Source organism: Phlebotomus papatasi, chromosome 2 (genome assembly GCF_024763615.1).
Source record: "Phlebotomus papatasi isolate M1 chromosome 2, Ppap_2.1, whole genome shotgun sequence".
Taxonomy (NCBI): domain Eukaryota; kingdom Metazoa; phylum Arthropoda; class Insecta; order Diptera; family Psychodidae; genus Phlebotomus; species Phlebotomus papatasi.
In genome coordinates this window covers 43,591,405-43,607,376 of record NC_077223.1, presented here as the reverse complement: position 1 = coordinate 43,607,376, position 15,972 = coordinate 43,591,405, and the positions used below count along the sequence as shown (strand labels likewise).

General features: G+C 33.6%; 1 protein-coding gene across 19 annotated transcripts in view; it reads right to left on the bottom strand.

Annotated features, from left to right (window-relative positions):
• LOC129801201 (protein alan shepard) overlaps positions 1-15,972 on the bottom strand; it is a 110,126-nt gene that overhangs the window by 15,644 nt on the left and 78,510 nt on the right. For 11 of the 19 annotated variants that reach the window (XM_055846010.1, XM_055846012.1, XM_055846008.1 and 8 more), the window contains 6 exons: positions 15,601-15,742; positions 15,332-15,516; positions 12,654-12,764; positions 9,753-9,935; positions 5,612-5,785; positions 5,044-5,192 (listed from right to left, as the gene is read on the bottom strand). In XM_055846010.1, coding sequence (XP_055701985.1) covers positions 5,055-5,192; positions 5,612-5,785; positions 9,753-9,935; positions 12,654-12,764; positions 15,332-15,516; positions 15,601-15,742 — 933 coding nt within the window. In that variant the 3' untranslated portion in view covers positions 5,044-5,054. The remainder of the gene's footprint in view (positions 1-5,043; positions 5,193-5,611; positions 5,786-9,752; positions 9,936-12,653; positions 12,765-15,331; positions 15,517-15,600; positions 15,743-15,972) is intronic. The other 8 variants (XM_055846018.1, XM_055846020.1, XM_055846014.1 and 5 more) reach the window with 1 other exon arrangement.

The window sequence follows — 15,972 nt, the reverse complement described above, 5'->3', positions numbered from 1 at the left end:
AATAATTGGTAACAAAGTTCTTAAATATCTAATGCTTAATTTATTAGTTTCAATTAAATAATTTTGAATGGTTTTATTAGCATATTACTAAACCAGCAAGAGTAACTGACCAATTATCTGACAGCATAAGTAACTGACACCCATTACAAAATAGGCCACGCCCCTAATAGATCAAAAATAGTGACACTTTAGAACCATTACGCAATAGGGTAAGGGCTCATAATTTTGGACAGTCTGCTTATAAGCATCGATGTTCCAACTTTGAAGTGCGATATTTTCAATACTAATTGACTTTTTTTGTTACTCTCTTTTCAGAAGGGTTGTTTAGATACTTGGCAAGGGTTAATTGTTTTTGTTTTTACTAAAATTAGTCTTAATACGTTTAAAAATAAAATAATATGTGGAGTTGAATTTGACTCGAATTTTGGACAGCTTGGTTATTAATTTGGACAACTTGGCTGTAAATTTGGACAGCTAATCCGCCTCAACAGGATGCCCATTTTACTTCATTTCATGACCCAAGTTCTCTTCCTGTTCATGTGAGGGAAACGTAGAATGTCACAAGAAGCCCGGAAACTTTCCATATCATTCATTAAAGTGAGTTGACTTCGGTATTCCAAGTACGTGCGGATTCGCTCATTCCCTGGCCTTTCCGGGAGCCTTTCAAGGCTTTTCTCACTACATCTCTTTCGTAGAGATGATGCTCATTTGTTTCTCCAGGTATTTGTTCAACCTAGTCATCACAAAAGCTAAAACTTCACGAAATTTCGTGAAAAAACACCGGTCCAAAATAAGGACTATCACCTCACTGGTGAACGTCTTAGAAAATTTTCCATTTTTCACACTAAATTCTAATTCACAAGGCAAATCTCACTTCATGTCAAATATACAAATCACCACTAACGTGAATCAACACAATATTCAATGAATATTCAATAATATCACTCAAAAAAAGCGAAGAACCATTGTTAGTACTTCACCACAGCTAAATAAGACTGAAGTAAACACAAAGTTCTGTCATATTTCTCGTAAGCAATTGCTCACACTGAATTTTCAACAAAGCAATTTCAACTCAAATCATATTCAAAATTTAATGTGTTTAGTGTTAAAATCTTCCAAAAAGAACAAATATTTAGATAAAATTCATTATTCATCAAATATTGGAATAAAAATCCACCATTTTAATCAATTTATTTTTAGTGTCCAGTTTTATCCACAGTGTCCAAAATAAGAAACTAGACAAAATGATGAGCCCTTACCCTAATTAACAAAATTTTCGCATTTCCTTATACTTCCAATAATATTAAGGTGATCTGGATAGAAACAGTGCAGAAATCAATTCTTCTGTGGGGAAACTGAGGAACCCCCGAACACGGGGTAGCACCGAACACTGCGATTTTAAATTACATATTAGACTTTAGAGGATACGACCTGGGGGAAAGTACACACGCTTCATACGATACCAAGCTTCGTAATGACTAAATTTTCTTGTGTTTTTGAATAAATATAACTCCGTAATACATTTTAAAAACTGGGCACTTTCCCCTAGTTTTTAAAATATGGGTGCGATTAGTCATATTTATTGAGAAAAATAGAAAAAATTAGTCATTTCGAAGCTTGGGATCATAAAAAGTATGGGCACCTTTCCCTTATATGAATTCATAGATACATAGGGATGTTTGTCCACTGAAGAAATATTCATCATAATCCAAATAGTTTAGAAATAAATATCACTGTTCGGTGTTACCTCATCTTCAGTGGTACCCGTTTTCCTTATCCATCTATTTTATCTTCAACGGTTATAACTGGAAATGTACTAATCGTTTCTTTCCCTCACTAAAACAGAACCGAAAAGAGACTATTTGTATGGAAAGAGAGATAGACAGTCTTCGTTGAATCGAGAATAATAGAAGTATGTAGCTCTGTGTTCTTCCTGGGCTCTTAAAAGTACCACAGTAAAAGTAACAGTGTAATATATACTTTGACGCGAAATTTTCGCCCAAAAGATGCTACCTAATCCTTGGCGGAAAGGCAAATAATGAAAAAGCAAATAATTAAGTAATTTACGATTAAAAGTAAAATTCATCTGAGAAATCGATATATCCGCGAATAACAATGCGGAGCATAGGAGGTGAAACAGAGAGCTGAGTGAGGAGTAACTCATGGTCATTGAGCTCAGCCTTAATGAGGCTTCTCATGTTCGCTTTTTACTCTACCTAAGTCTCTGGTTATTCGAGCATTTTAAAGCGCTGCAATAGCCGACGTTCTCAATAGCTTCAAGAAGTTCCTTTCTCTGACACCCTAAATACTGGTCCTGCAACATTCTAAAGAGCAGCAATAAGTGACACTCCCAATTGCCTTTAGTGCCTTTAGTATTGTTTTCTCTTACTTTCCAAGGGAAAGATTATGGTGCCCATTGCTGACTAACCTAATGCACCCAATAGCTCTCGGTTTTGTCTTCTTTCGGAAGAACACTATAATCACTAGTTCTATTCCTGGATGAACGAATAGTGTCACGACAACTGTACGCTTTTTTTGTCGACGACTGCCAGAGGATTCACTCAACAGAGACAACTGTTTTTCTAGGCAGTAAGACGTTCTATCCTACTGCAAGAGCTCTATTGGCACTGAGAGCGCGACACCTATCGCGTTGGACGTCACCTCCTTCTTTCTGACTTTTGTGGCTATTGGACTAGGAACCCACCTTTCACGAAAGAAGAGCCCTATCGTCTTAGCCCTACAGAAGATTTTCGCGCTCTTTGGGAAAATGGATGCCTCTTTTGCTCCACAAGACACGTGCACCATCCATCACCCTTGTACTAGTCCTCTGCGCAGCCATGTTTACGACTTATGCTGCGAGACGGTTTAACGTAAATACAATCAAAATAATGATCAAATTACATTTCCATCAGTTTCCGACTAATCTGTCTCTCAACTTAAGCCGAAAAACGGCTTAGTTAGAGGGAAACATGGGTTTTTAGTTTAACTCTTTCGCGTCATTAGGGTCATATATGACCCGGGGAAAAAAACAATTTTTTTTTACTATTTACATTAATTGAAATCTATCGGTTTGTGCACGACATCATAATAGAAGGATGTAAGATTCTTGGCTAATTTTCTCAAGACTCTAGATATTCAGGAAAAGAAAATATTTGAGAACAAAAATCACTAATTTCGAACTTTGTGAAATGACTTTTCATTTTCAAAATTTTTTATTTAAATTTATTTTTTTCAGCAAAAAGTTCTTTAGAAACACAAAATAGAATATCCAAAGATTGTATATTGCATATATACACTACTCTCAATTTTCCAGAAAAGCGTGTAGAATTTTCCGGGTCATATATGACCCTATTGTCCCCAAGGGTAACAGTGTTTTCGTCGCAAACCTATAGCGAAATGTAGTTGGGACATTGTTTTTCTTTGTGAAATCCCGGTGGAAAATAGCTTGCTCCTGGACATTTCATCTTATATCTGATGAATTATAACATATTTTGCAATATTTTAGAGTATTTTGCAAGCGTCTCATGTTGTGCAATTGTATTGTGTGTGAATAAATATGTGGATAAGTTTATTTTTGCCAAATACCACTCAAAATATTGTGACAGTGACTGTTCGAGGGATTACCAGGAAGATTCCTTGAACACCAGGAGTACAGCGTTCATCAAGACAATCCAGTTTGCCATGGTTTTGGGCCAAATTAGTAACTTCAAGCAAAAAAAAACTCTTAAAAAGCCCGTGATATAGATTTTGAAAATGGTATGTACACTTCCCTTGAGGACAACAGGGTCATATATGACCCGGGGTTTTTCCGAGTTTTCACCCAATGCAAAATTTTTTTTCTCTCTAAACTATTCATAAAGCATTAGGAAAAACTCAATTTTACATGAATTCATCTGCTGAATAAAAGTGGGACGCGAAAGAGTTAATCATTATTTTGAATATATGAATTTACGTTAAGCCGTCTCTCGGCTTAAGTCGTAAGTGTGTCTAATGTCCAACAAACAATAATTTTTGTTTTGTAAACATGTTTTGTGCGTTGGGTATAAAGCATAAGCCTCGTCACTGATGCTGACCCAGTCGCTAGTCTCTTCCTCCTTATCTGAACGTCGCAATGTGTCACATACACAGTAATGTATAATCGCTCTATATTTTCCAACCCTTCAAAATTGGTCATTTGCACTCCCAGGAGAGTAACGTTTTTTCAACATATTTTCATGAATCGAACACTGTTATTTTTTTTTCTTTAGGTTGGGGCGGGATGTTCATAAAGCAAGCAATGATGTTACACTGTTTCTCCATCCAGCCATTACCAGACCTCAACCCCTCGCCTTCCCATACAAAACCATTTTTTTAAAATTGCTAAAAAGCACGTCGTACGATTTGATTTTTAAATCTTGGAAATGTTTTCATGACCTTTCAAGGTCAGACAATAAACAGGATCTAGAAAGCATATTTCTCGATCGAATTGGATCAGGTTTGCGCTCGTTGGAAAGGTTTTGGAATTTCTGACAACTCTGAACCGGTTCTAATCAGTTATGAACCGATAAGTAGTTTTTGTTCGCAAATCAATTATATATTATTCTCCTAAGGTATTTTACACGATCGAAAAATTTATTTCTGTAAATATTTAATGTACATTTTGTTTGGAAATCAATTTTATAGAATTTCACTTTTTTAATTTTGGTTTCATAGCCTTATTCAGTTGGCTTCTTTACCATCTCAGTTTCTATTTTTTAACTGAGTTTTTGCCTGCATGTAAAATTTATTTCTTGAATTTCCCAGTTTATTTTCTACGGTACTTTAAAATGTAATTCTTTTACTCAAAGAAATTGCAGAAAATAAATAAAATAGAAAATTAGGAATTTAGATTCTAGCTATTTCTTTCGCGACTACTTAAAATTATTTTTTTTTTTAATTTTAAAAACACTGTTCAAGAAATTCGAATTTGCCATTTGAACACCCCTCGAATGCGTTGAGAGACGATGGATAAAAGATAAATGAAAACTGACAATGGAGTATAGAGAAAATCATAAAAGGACTTACCTTTTCATCATCTACTTAGGCGCAGCCGGATGAGGATATTGAGTATATGCTTCATCTGGGGATGCAGCAGTACTCGCTTGTTCGGAATCTGGTATTGGCATTGTGGGTATAATTGTTGGTGGATAGTATGGGTACGGCGGATTAATGTACTACAAATGCAAAAAAGAAGAAATATCAATATCAAACATTTTCACCTAAGCTCTGAACCCAGTTTTTCTTTTTTTTCATGTTTCTTTTGTATCCTGCTTTTCTCTTTTTCATCTCTCACATTGAAAAAGAATTTGCTCTACAATTTGTATTTTTTTTTTTTAAGCATGTCCAATTTTGTTTTTGAAAATCAAAAGCATCAAAATATTGATTAAATAGAGAAAGAAAAAAACAACATCTCAAGAGACTAACATGAAGAAGATTTTTTTTTTGTGTAAAGAATCCTCTGCAGAAAATCTCTTGAAAAAATATTTACAGATAATTGGCAGAAAATAAAAATGTACTTTCAAAAAGTGTAGTGCATTATTTTCAACCAAGAACTGTAAAATTTTGTAAAGTTATTAATCTAACTTAGAATTACCGAAGATCCGATCTGAAGGGTGGCGAGTTGGGGCATCATGGCACCGTAGGGTACGCCAGCGGCATCACTGCTCATCACCATCGAGATCCCACGGGGCTGCACTGGAGTGACACCATCGGGCTTATAAGCCGGACTCACTCCCAAATGCGGAGCCGCCGTCATCTGCATGTACTGCTGCAGGTGGATAGATAAAGTGAAAATTAAGATACCCATAATACGGCTTTTCTAACTGGAGATTTGAGACAGTTTCCGAATTTCTCTAAATCCTCAATAACAAAAAAATTTAATGGATTTTAGTTTGGATCATTTGCCCTTAATAACGTAATTCAAAATAAAAATTCTTCAAAAATGTAGTCTGATAAGAAATAAGAGCCGTTAGGTCATATGGCTAAACCCAAGGTCTAAAACCCTTATTTAACTGTGTCTAAACTAAAGGACACAGTTATGGCCTAAACCCAGAGACTGCTTAACATAAATTGTAATCAAAATAAATATTACATAGCAAAAATATTTTGTAAAATTGTCCGTAAATGTTTATGCATTGCTACTGGAGACTTACAAAGTGCTCGTGAATCATATAAACATTGTTCGTAAGGACCTCGACAGACTTGAGGATTAGCCGAGAGACGACTTAGCGTAATTATATCCGAAATAATGGTTAACTCGCATTTCTATCATTTTCCAATAAGCCGCCTCTCGGCTTAAGTCGTAAGTGTGTCTAAGGGCATAACATGAGCACTTGACAAGTATTTTTTGATCTTTTCCAAACATTTGTTCGTACGTTTTTGTTTATCTGACAAAACTTTACGACCAAATGATAACATTTTACGAACATAATGCCCGTTAAGTGATCATGTTACTAACAATGGCCTCAATTCTGAGACCAAAATCAAGATCAAAATTTCAAGCTGTCAAATATTTGCAAAATCAAGATTTCCTATTCTGACGCGTAGTAATTATGGAACTTAAAATGTCTTAGCTAAGAACCACGATTCCAAGATTTTCCACACTTAACGAAACGTCACTTCTGACAAATATCTTCATTTCTCTGTTGAATTTGTTGAAATTTCGTCATATAAATTATCAAAATTAATTATAGGACGTATTAAAGAATAAATAAGAGTCCACAAACGGGAGTACAGGTAGTGCAAACCAAACCAAACCTGTGATAAACCAAGAAATGCTTATGCAAGATGTGATTATTTTGCAGATATCCTCAGGATGGTGTACACGATTTGTGTCTTGGATTTCAAGTTTTCAAGACATTTGACAGATTTGACATCTCGATCTTGATTTTTTGATTTCAGAATACCAAAATCTTGAAATTTTCCTGATCTTTATCTTAATCTTGGTGTCAGAATTGAGGCCAATGTTTGTGAAAAAGTAAACTTTTTAGTAGGTTATACGATTTACGAGCAATTCGTAAGTCCTCAGTGAGAATTCACAAAGATTTACGAACAATTTAATTTTTTTCTGTGTAGACGATATTCTCATAAGTTTCCCATTATTAAGCCGTCTGTAGGCTTAAGCCCTAAGTCTGTTTAGGGCATAAGCTTGACAAACATTTTGTCTAAAAAAAACATTACAAAGTATTAAATTTTATTGCTCGAAGATAAAGAGTGAGCAGTTATTTAATCCACTTTATGTCCAACTCGACACCGTTGTGGAACTTAAACGATAAAAGATATCAACTTTCGGTCCTCGGTAACCCCCCATAAGTGCACATTATCTCGGGCAGTTTTTTTTCTTTGTCCCCTCTTCCGCCGCCATCACCACCAATGTTTTTTGATTTATTTCGAAAACGGTTTTTACGACTTCTTTTATTTTAGATATGTTTTAAAGGTAGTTTAGGCGAACATTTCGTCTAAACATACCTGTGACCGGAAAATCGCCATTTTGAATAACTGAAGGTCGAACGTCCATCACTTTGGAAGGATAATTTTTTTAACCGATTTGGTTAAATTTGGATTTTTTGGAGAGGTATTGAAATTTCGAACTCGGCTGCATCAATCTTCATTGATAACACTATGCAACACGATTTTTTCCACATAGGGGGAACTGGGGCAGTAGTAATCTGGGGTAGTTGTAAACACTGTGATTTTTATCATTAATTTTAAGACTCCAGAGGATAAAACCCATAAGCATTCATAGATACCATGGGGATGTATATCCACAGATAAATTGGTCAATAAAATCCTAATATACTTTAAAAATAAAAATCATTTTCCTGAAAATGTTGATATTTCAATTATTTTGGTCATTTGGATTTCCACCTGGAAATTAAAAACTGTGTAAAATAATCGAAATGTAGCAATACCAGTTCTTTCCTACATCTTTTAGGATTATATTTATGGATTTACTAGAGAAATTGAGATTCTCATTATTTCAAAAGAATTAATAATTGGTCAGAAAACAGCATTTGGGGTAGATGTAACCAGGCAATTTCAATTTCACAAAACGAGTAGGTAAAAGAGCGGGAAATTGACCTTCATGCGAAATATCTATAATTCATAGATTACGAAAAAAATTGGTGGCGCTGTGTTCAATAAAAAGTCACATGATGTCAAAATATGGGGAAAATCCATTGAAAAATGTCTTTGATATGCATGCTTTTAGTTTTTTTGCTATTTTAATTATTCTTTGTAAAAAGTGTCGTGATTTTTTGAAAAATATACAGTCTTTATATATCTCTTAAGTAATTAGAATAATCGAAAGTGGTGCAAAGTTAATTTCAAGGGTGGAAAAAAGAGTGTTTACATCCTCCCCAGGAAGTGTTTACTTCTACCCCAGGTATTTTGTGAAAAGAGAAAAATGCACAGGGACACAAATTTTATTTTTATGAAAAACTCAATTGTTTTCCAGCATCCGCATTACCCTCGACGAATTGCCTATACCCAAGGGTAAAACATGAGCTAAGAAATATTTTCCAAAAAATCACGGTGTCCTTGGAAAATCACCTCAAATTCGCATGTATCGAAAATGGTTACATGTGCCCCAGTCTCCCCTAGATCTCACATAGTACGTTTAGTAGAATCGAGTCCCCCGATCAAGAATCTGCTCTTGGTTTTTCTCCTACACGTCACAATTTTCTTTAATTAATTTTTTTTTGTTTTTGCTGTTTTGTCTCATATTATCAATTATTCCTCCGGTTCTAGTGTACAGAACTTAATAAATGGACATCCGTTGGAAAGCTAATTAGTTGTGCTTCAACTTAAAAATTATGTGATATTTTTTCAAAAAATCCTTTGGGGGCGGAAAAACAAAATCAAACTAAAATTTCTGAAAAATGACCTAAAAAAGCAACTTTTGAAAAATCATATAAACTAAACTAAACTAAATACTAATGTACTCTCTTCAGCACATAATAGACTCCACTTAGGACTACATTTTTGCCATAGAAGACATCTTGCTCCGATACCTCTAAATGCCTTATTTTTTTATTTAAAGACTTTATGAAAGGTTTTCAGTTCGCCTTTGCTGCATGTTCAAATCCAATGAAGACACCCTTCTTTTTTAAACAAAAAACAGCCTTTTAAAAATGATTCAAAAAGAGTACATATCCTTCCAAAGTGAGTATTTTAAAGCAAAATAGACGCAAGGACTGGAAGGACGATGATATGGCCAATAAATTAAGATGAATCTTTGAAGACCCATACAAATTAATATTTCCTGGCATGAATCGCAAAAATAGCTGTATTTTAACGAAACTTCGAAGTAGACATACGAACGCAACGCATTCCTACTTGATAGACAGGGCTGACCATCCCATTTGTTTTATTTGGAACGTTTCACTGTCAGTTGACTACATCCCCGTCAGTGACAGAATAGGCATCACCAACATTGAATTGAAAAAACTGCTCGGTAACAATTAATAAAATTTAGTTAAAGTTACTCTAATTTATGTCTTTTCTGTTTTTTTTTTCTTTTTAGAATTATCTCAAAATAGGAAAGTCATCTGTGGCACTTAGAAGAAATGTTGTTCTTTTTTCTTTATCTTTTGTTTTTTCTTTTTTTCTTTTTTTCGACAATTTTGTAATTAACTTTGTAAAGGGTAAAAATATACTTTTGTATAATGAAAAAAAAATGGTGTAGATATCAAATAAAACAAAAAGGATTTAAAAAAAAAATACAATGTCCTTACTTGATCATCCACCGGTGCCATTGGTTGGGCCATCATGTAGCTTGGAACCCATTGGGAGCCGGGTAGGGCATATCCACCCACCTGGGGTGTCCCAAAGCGCGTATACGGCACCCCAATAGTCGTTCCAACATTTACACTAACACCATTCTGAGGCAGAGCTGGATCGTAAGCCACTGGAATTCCCTGCAAAAGATCACAGAAATAGTCAAAAATTAATTTTAAATCATTTTACTCTCCTTTCAGTCTTTCTTAAACTTCCATGAAGTTAGCGTAGGATCAACCTCAAGCAAAATTCAAGAAAAAAGACACTATGGATTTAGTATTACAATTTCTTGCTTCCAATAAATGTATTTCCTTTAAATTCAAGCAGCTAAAACGTTGAGATAAATTTAAAAAACGACTAGGTTTTATCATAATATCACAGAGAATATTCCAGTCAAGGTGTTTCAAGATATTTTCAAAAACCTCCTTTAGGTTAGTAACAATGCCATTATTACTAAAAGCCTAATTCATAATGGAAATTTTAAATATAAGTACAAATTTTAATTTTTTTTTCTAAAAATTCAAAGGAATATTTTGAGATTTGTTATTTGCAAAACTCGAAATATGACCCAAAAAAATTAAAAAAAAATCCTTGAAAAAACTCAGAAAATTTCTAAAAGATAAATTTTTTAGACACATAGGGTAAGTATGCCAAATTTTGGCATATTTGCACACAAGCGGCAAAGTCTCAAGTTTGAAATGTAATATTTTTAATACAAATTGATTTTTTTATTCCTTCTTCTTAAGGCATGTTGCTTGGAACATTGTAGACAGTCTATCGTCTTTATTTACTCTAAAATCATTCTTAATACATTTTAAAATGTATAAAAATGTAGACATAGCTTTGATGCCCTATTTCGGCCACCTTATTCATTCTCATAGTTCCTTACTTTTCGTAAATTTTTCCAATATCTTTTTCGCGTCATCTCGTTTGTCGAAGCTACATTTTCTGCTATTCTTTTGCTTTGTATAATCTCTGGTGTATATAAAAACTAAAAATTCATGAAAATTCGAGGAACAGAAAAGGTGGCCGGAATTGCAAGCTGGTCGGAATTTGACACACTTACCCTAAAGAGCGGAAAAATAGACCTCTCTAGATTGAGGTGTAATTTTTCGGTCTTTATCTGCTACATATCATTACACCGAAATAGACACCTATGACCGGAAAAATCACCATCTTGATTTATTCAAGATTAAAGTTCAACCACTCTCGGGGGCCTATTTTACAACAGATTTGATCAAATTTGGATTTATTTGAAAGGCCTTGAAATTCTAATTCCGATTGCATCAGTTTCAATCCGTAATAAATCGGTAAAGTACCGGTATCTGTTTGGTTTTTGAAAATATCGATTTACGTCCCGTAAAGCCCAAAATAGACACAGGGATCGGCTTAGGGATCAATCCGAAAAAGGAGGATTGGTGTCAATACACTCAGGGATCAGCCCAAAATTTGAAGGATCAGGCTGATCTTCTAAATTCATGAGGTCTTTCATCTGAAATCTGAAATTTACGGTCATCTATGGTCATCTATCTATTTACGGTTATCTATTTACGGTCATTTATGGTCATCTGAAATTTACGAGAATTAGCGATATCAGCGCCAGTGGCAAAAATATAAAACTTCACTTTGGGTGTTTTTGGGTACTTTTCGAAATGTCAATTGGACGAAAAAACATGGAGAATAATGGTACGTAATGTCGCAAAATCTTAATGCCCTAGGCACACCTAAGATTTAAGCCAAGAGTCGGCTTAACGTAATTATAATCAAAATAATGATCGGGTGACATTTCTAGTAGATTCTGACTAATCCATTTTTCGGCTTGAGCCGAAAAACGGCTTAGTGAGTGGGAAACTGATGTAAATTTAGTCAAATCCTTATTTTGCTTATAATTAGGTTAAGCCATCTCTCGGCTTAAGTCATAAGTGTGTCTCTAGGGCATAAAATGGATGAAGATTGGAGTAATGGGAAAATCAGAGTGAAAAATTCATTGATATTGCACTTAAGAAGTCTTTCAGCAATAAAATTGTGCACATTTAATAGAAATTTACGAAAAAAATGCTAATCCTTGATCCTAAATCCTCAGTGTATGGTACTTTAGGCTGATTTTTTACCGTCAAATTTTTCGAGCTGAGTATTCTCGAGGAGAAACCTGTATTTCTTGCGAAAAAAATGTTTAAAAAATGTTTTTCTGATTTTTTTTTGACCCTGAGTCTTCGGATTTCGTTTTTTTTTAAAGATATGTTTTGGAGGTAACCTAGGCGGAAATTTCGTCCATAAACGCCACAGACAGCAAAAATCGCCATTTTGAATTATGCTGAGTCAAATGGTAATCACTATGGATCAACTGCATTGTTTTTATTAAAAAAGTAGGGGGGTCGTTGAAGTTTCGGAGTGCAAATCTCACACCGTTTAGTCTCTACTTTGGAAAAATTTAACAAATTCGCAAAACTTTGCTAAAATAATGACTAATAGGACTACTAAGGTGTTAATTGAGATTCGTAAGTGTCTCAAAATCGACTGATCACATTACTCTCTTCTTTCTAGAGGTAGAACAATAAGAACACACTAGCAAAGTAAAAAAAAAAGATTGGGCCGGAATGCATGCCTTTTTTTCAATAATGGACCATTTGCTTTCCAATAACTGTACTAAAGCCTTTGAACTAAGCTTAAATTGAAGAGCGGGATTTAAAAAAAAAATCGAGTAATAAAATGAGTTTTGAAGCATTTTATGTAAATTGGAGGTATTTGATGAACAATAGAAAAAATTAACAATTTATTTTTTGGGTTAAATTTTTTTGTACTAAACGCTAGCCTTATCAGCTAATCTAGTCCCTTCTTTTAAGACCTTTCAATCTAACCTTATAGGGGGTATAGGTGTCACGAACTTCCTGGTGCAAGCAAGGCTGAGGCTGAACGGCAAACATGTTGTAGGCCTCTTGAAAAGCACGTTGACTGGACGAGTAAATTCTCTGTGTTTTAGCAATAAATCAAGCATCAAAAGGAGAAAAAAAGTGATCTGGATTTCAAGGGAGAGAAGCAAGTTGACTAACAAATTTTGTGCCCGAATTCACGCATTTACTGCAAATTTTCTTTTGAATTAATTGAAATCTCAAGATATTTTTCACACGTAAAATTTTTTAATCGTTCGTACACTGAGAAAAAAAGAGGATGCGATTAACTTTTTCTCTTCATAACTTTAACACTTTTTAGGTGTAAAAATATATCAACATTTTTTAATGTTAATTTTACACCTTTTTAAGGGTAAAATTAACATGAAAAAGGGTAACTTTAACCCCTAAAACACCTAAAAAGCATAATATTTACACAGATTTCGGATCAATACTGCAGGGTGAATTTAACTTTTCTAGAATGTTATTTTAACTTGTTTGGATTTCTCTCAGTGTAGGTTTATGATAACCATTTTAATAAAATCTTCATTAAATACTTCTCGTTAAAAGAAATGTAATGAATTTACTCGAAATACGATAAGGATTTCCAACGACAGAGTACTTTTCGCTAGACTAACAATAAAATTATTCTTTCTAAGAATATCTCATAGGTTTCCAAGAATCAGCGCTTCTTAACTATTTATACTTTGTAATTAGAAATTATAAATTAAACAGAATATTCCTTGGAAATCATTTGAATATCAAATTTTGTCACAGATTCTTTCTAGATGGATATTTGCCAATTATGTAAACTTTCTCATGTTGTTTTCTTCCGTTGGAGTACCATGAGCAGTATTTTGGTAAAAAACCGTCCTTAGGGAAATTCAAATTTTATCAGCAAAAAATCAAGCTGATCAGTTATTAAATCAAAATGAGCCATATAGAAATATAATAGGCAGTAAATACCTGCTGCACAATTTATAGATCAAGAAAATTTTATAAAATCAAAATTCACATTCCTTTGTCACTCAAAATGAGATCAAAACTAAATTAAATTTGTTGTGACGTTCAAGAGAAGAAGAAGAGTGAAAAAGAATGTAATAAACATATGCGAAACGTTTAAGAAATGGAAGGGATTTAAAATTCGACTTCATGAAATTTTATCGATCTAAAAGGTGTACCGGAGTCAAACCTAAATCAAATTTCACGAGTAAATAAACGATTTTGGCCAGTACAAAAATAAATTTTTCTCTGTCAAAATATCAATTTTGATTAGTCGAAAATCCATGTTTGGTCATACAACTCAAATTTGGTTAGTTTATCACTTTATTATGTAATGCCTTCGGCACATCTTGAGGATCGATAAAATTTTATGAAAACAAAATTTGCGTCCCTTTTTCTCTCAAAAGATTTGCATATAAGTCTATCCCAATCTTTTGATCTGAACGGCTCCGCTGTTCGGTGTAACTTTTTTTAATCAGGAAAATTTCATGAAATTAAAATTTAAATCCCTTTCTTTCACAAATATTTTGCACATGTCTATTCCACTCCTTCGCACTCTTCTCCTTCTTTTGAACAAACAAATTTAATTTTGTTCAATTTGAGTACCAACGAGTGGGATGTAAAGCGTTTGAAAAAGAAAGGAATGTGAATTTTGATTTTATGAAATTTTCCTGATCTGAATTGTATATTGAAGTGACCAAAATTAATTTTTAGCTGATTAAAATTCGTTTTACTCTCGAATTAACTCGATTTTTTAAAAAATTAAAACTGTTATATTTATGGCTCCGGCACACCTTTTAAATCAGGAAAATTTCATGAAGTCGATATTCGAAACCCTTTCTTTCTCACATGTTTTGCATATGACTATCTCATTCTTTCGCATACCAAATTCGATTGAGCTAAATTGAATTTGGAGTGATGTCTGAGAGAAGAAGAAGAAGAAGAGTGCGAGAGAATGCGATAGACATATGCAAAACATGTGAGAAAGGGATCTGAAATTCGACTTCATGAAATTTTCTTGATCTAAAAGGTGTGCCGGAGCCATTACTGTCAAAAATAGATTTTTTTGACTGACCAAAATTTATTTTTTATTTTTTACCAATCGAAATCGAATTTTTATGACTCCGGCTCATCTTTTAGTCCAGGAAAATTTCATTAAATCGAAATTCGAATCCCTTTCTCACATACTTTGCATATGTCCATCTCACTTTTTCACACTCTTCTTCTTCCTTTAAACATCACAACAAATTCAATTTAGCTCAATCGAATTTGGTGTGCGAAAGAATGAGACAGAGATATGCAAAGCGCATGAACAAGTATGTGAATTTTGATTTCATGAAATTTTCTTGACTTCAAAGGTGTGCTAGAGCCATTGCTGACCTAATTTGCTATTTTACTTACCAAATTAAACCATTTCACTTAACAAATAAAATTTTTATAGTGATCAAATTGAAGTTTTGAGTGATCAAAATTACAGTATTACTGACCAATCTAATAATTACTGACCAAACCTATCATTTTACTGATCAATGTAATTTTTTGCTTAACACATTTTCTTTTTACTGACCATTTTTACTAAAATACTGCCAATGTTTTTCCCTTTTCCCAGAGATTATGAAAAAAAAATAAAAAAATATATATATTACCTCAGTAACATCCCTCCATGTACGTGCATTTGGATCGGGACTTTTGTATGCATTCTTCTTCTTTGAGCCACCATCGGCAAATTTAACAAGAAGCGGATCTTTGGCACCTTGAAGTTGTGTACCGTTGAAAATTTGTATAATCGATTCACACTTTTCGCGTGAGTCCATTCGTGCAAAGCCTACACCTGAAGAATCATTCGTAAAAGAAAATTTTATTTTAGATTTTAAAAATTTCCTTTTTTCACCAAAAACAAAAATGGAAACTTTACCTTTGGACTGGCCCTGTTGATCACGAAGAATTCTCGTAGATACTACTTGTCCATATTTTGACAGTAAATTTTCCAAGTCTGTCTCTTTGTAAGTTGGTGGTAGATTAGCAATATACAAGTTTGTTGGGTCTTGCTCTTGTTGCTGATTTTTTTTATCGTTATATCGTCCACAATTGGAAGGCGTGCGTCAAAACATTACCGTGAAAAAAGAAGAAAGCAATATTAAAAAAAAAAGCTCTTCAAAATTACTAAAAATAAAAGTAATGAAAAAAAAAGAAATAAATTGTAATTTCTAAAAAAAAACTGAGGAAAAATCATTGAGTTACTGTTATTGAAAATTAAAATTGAAGAAAAAAAACTCCAATTCAGAAA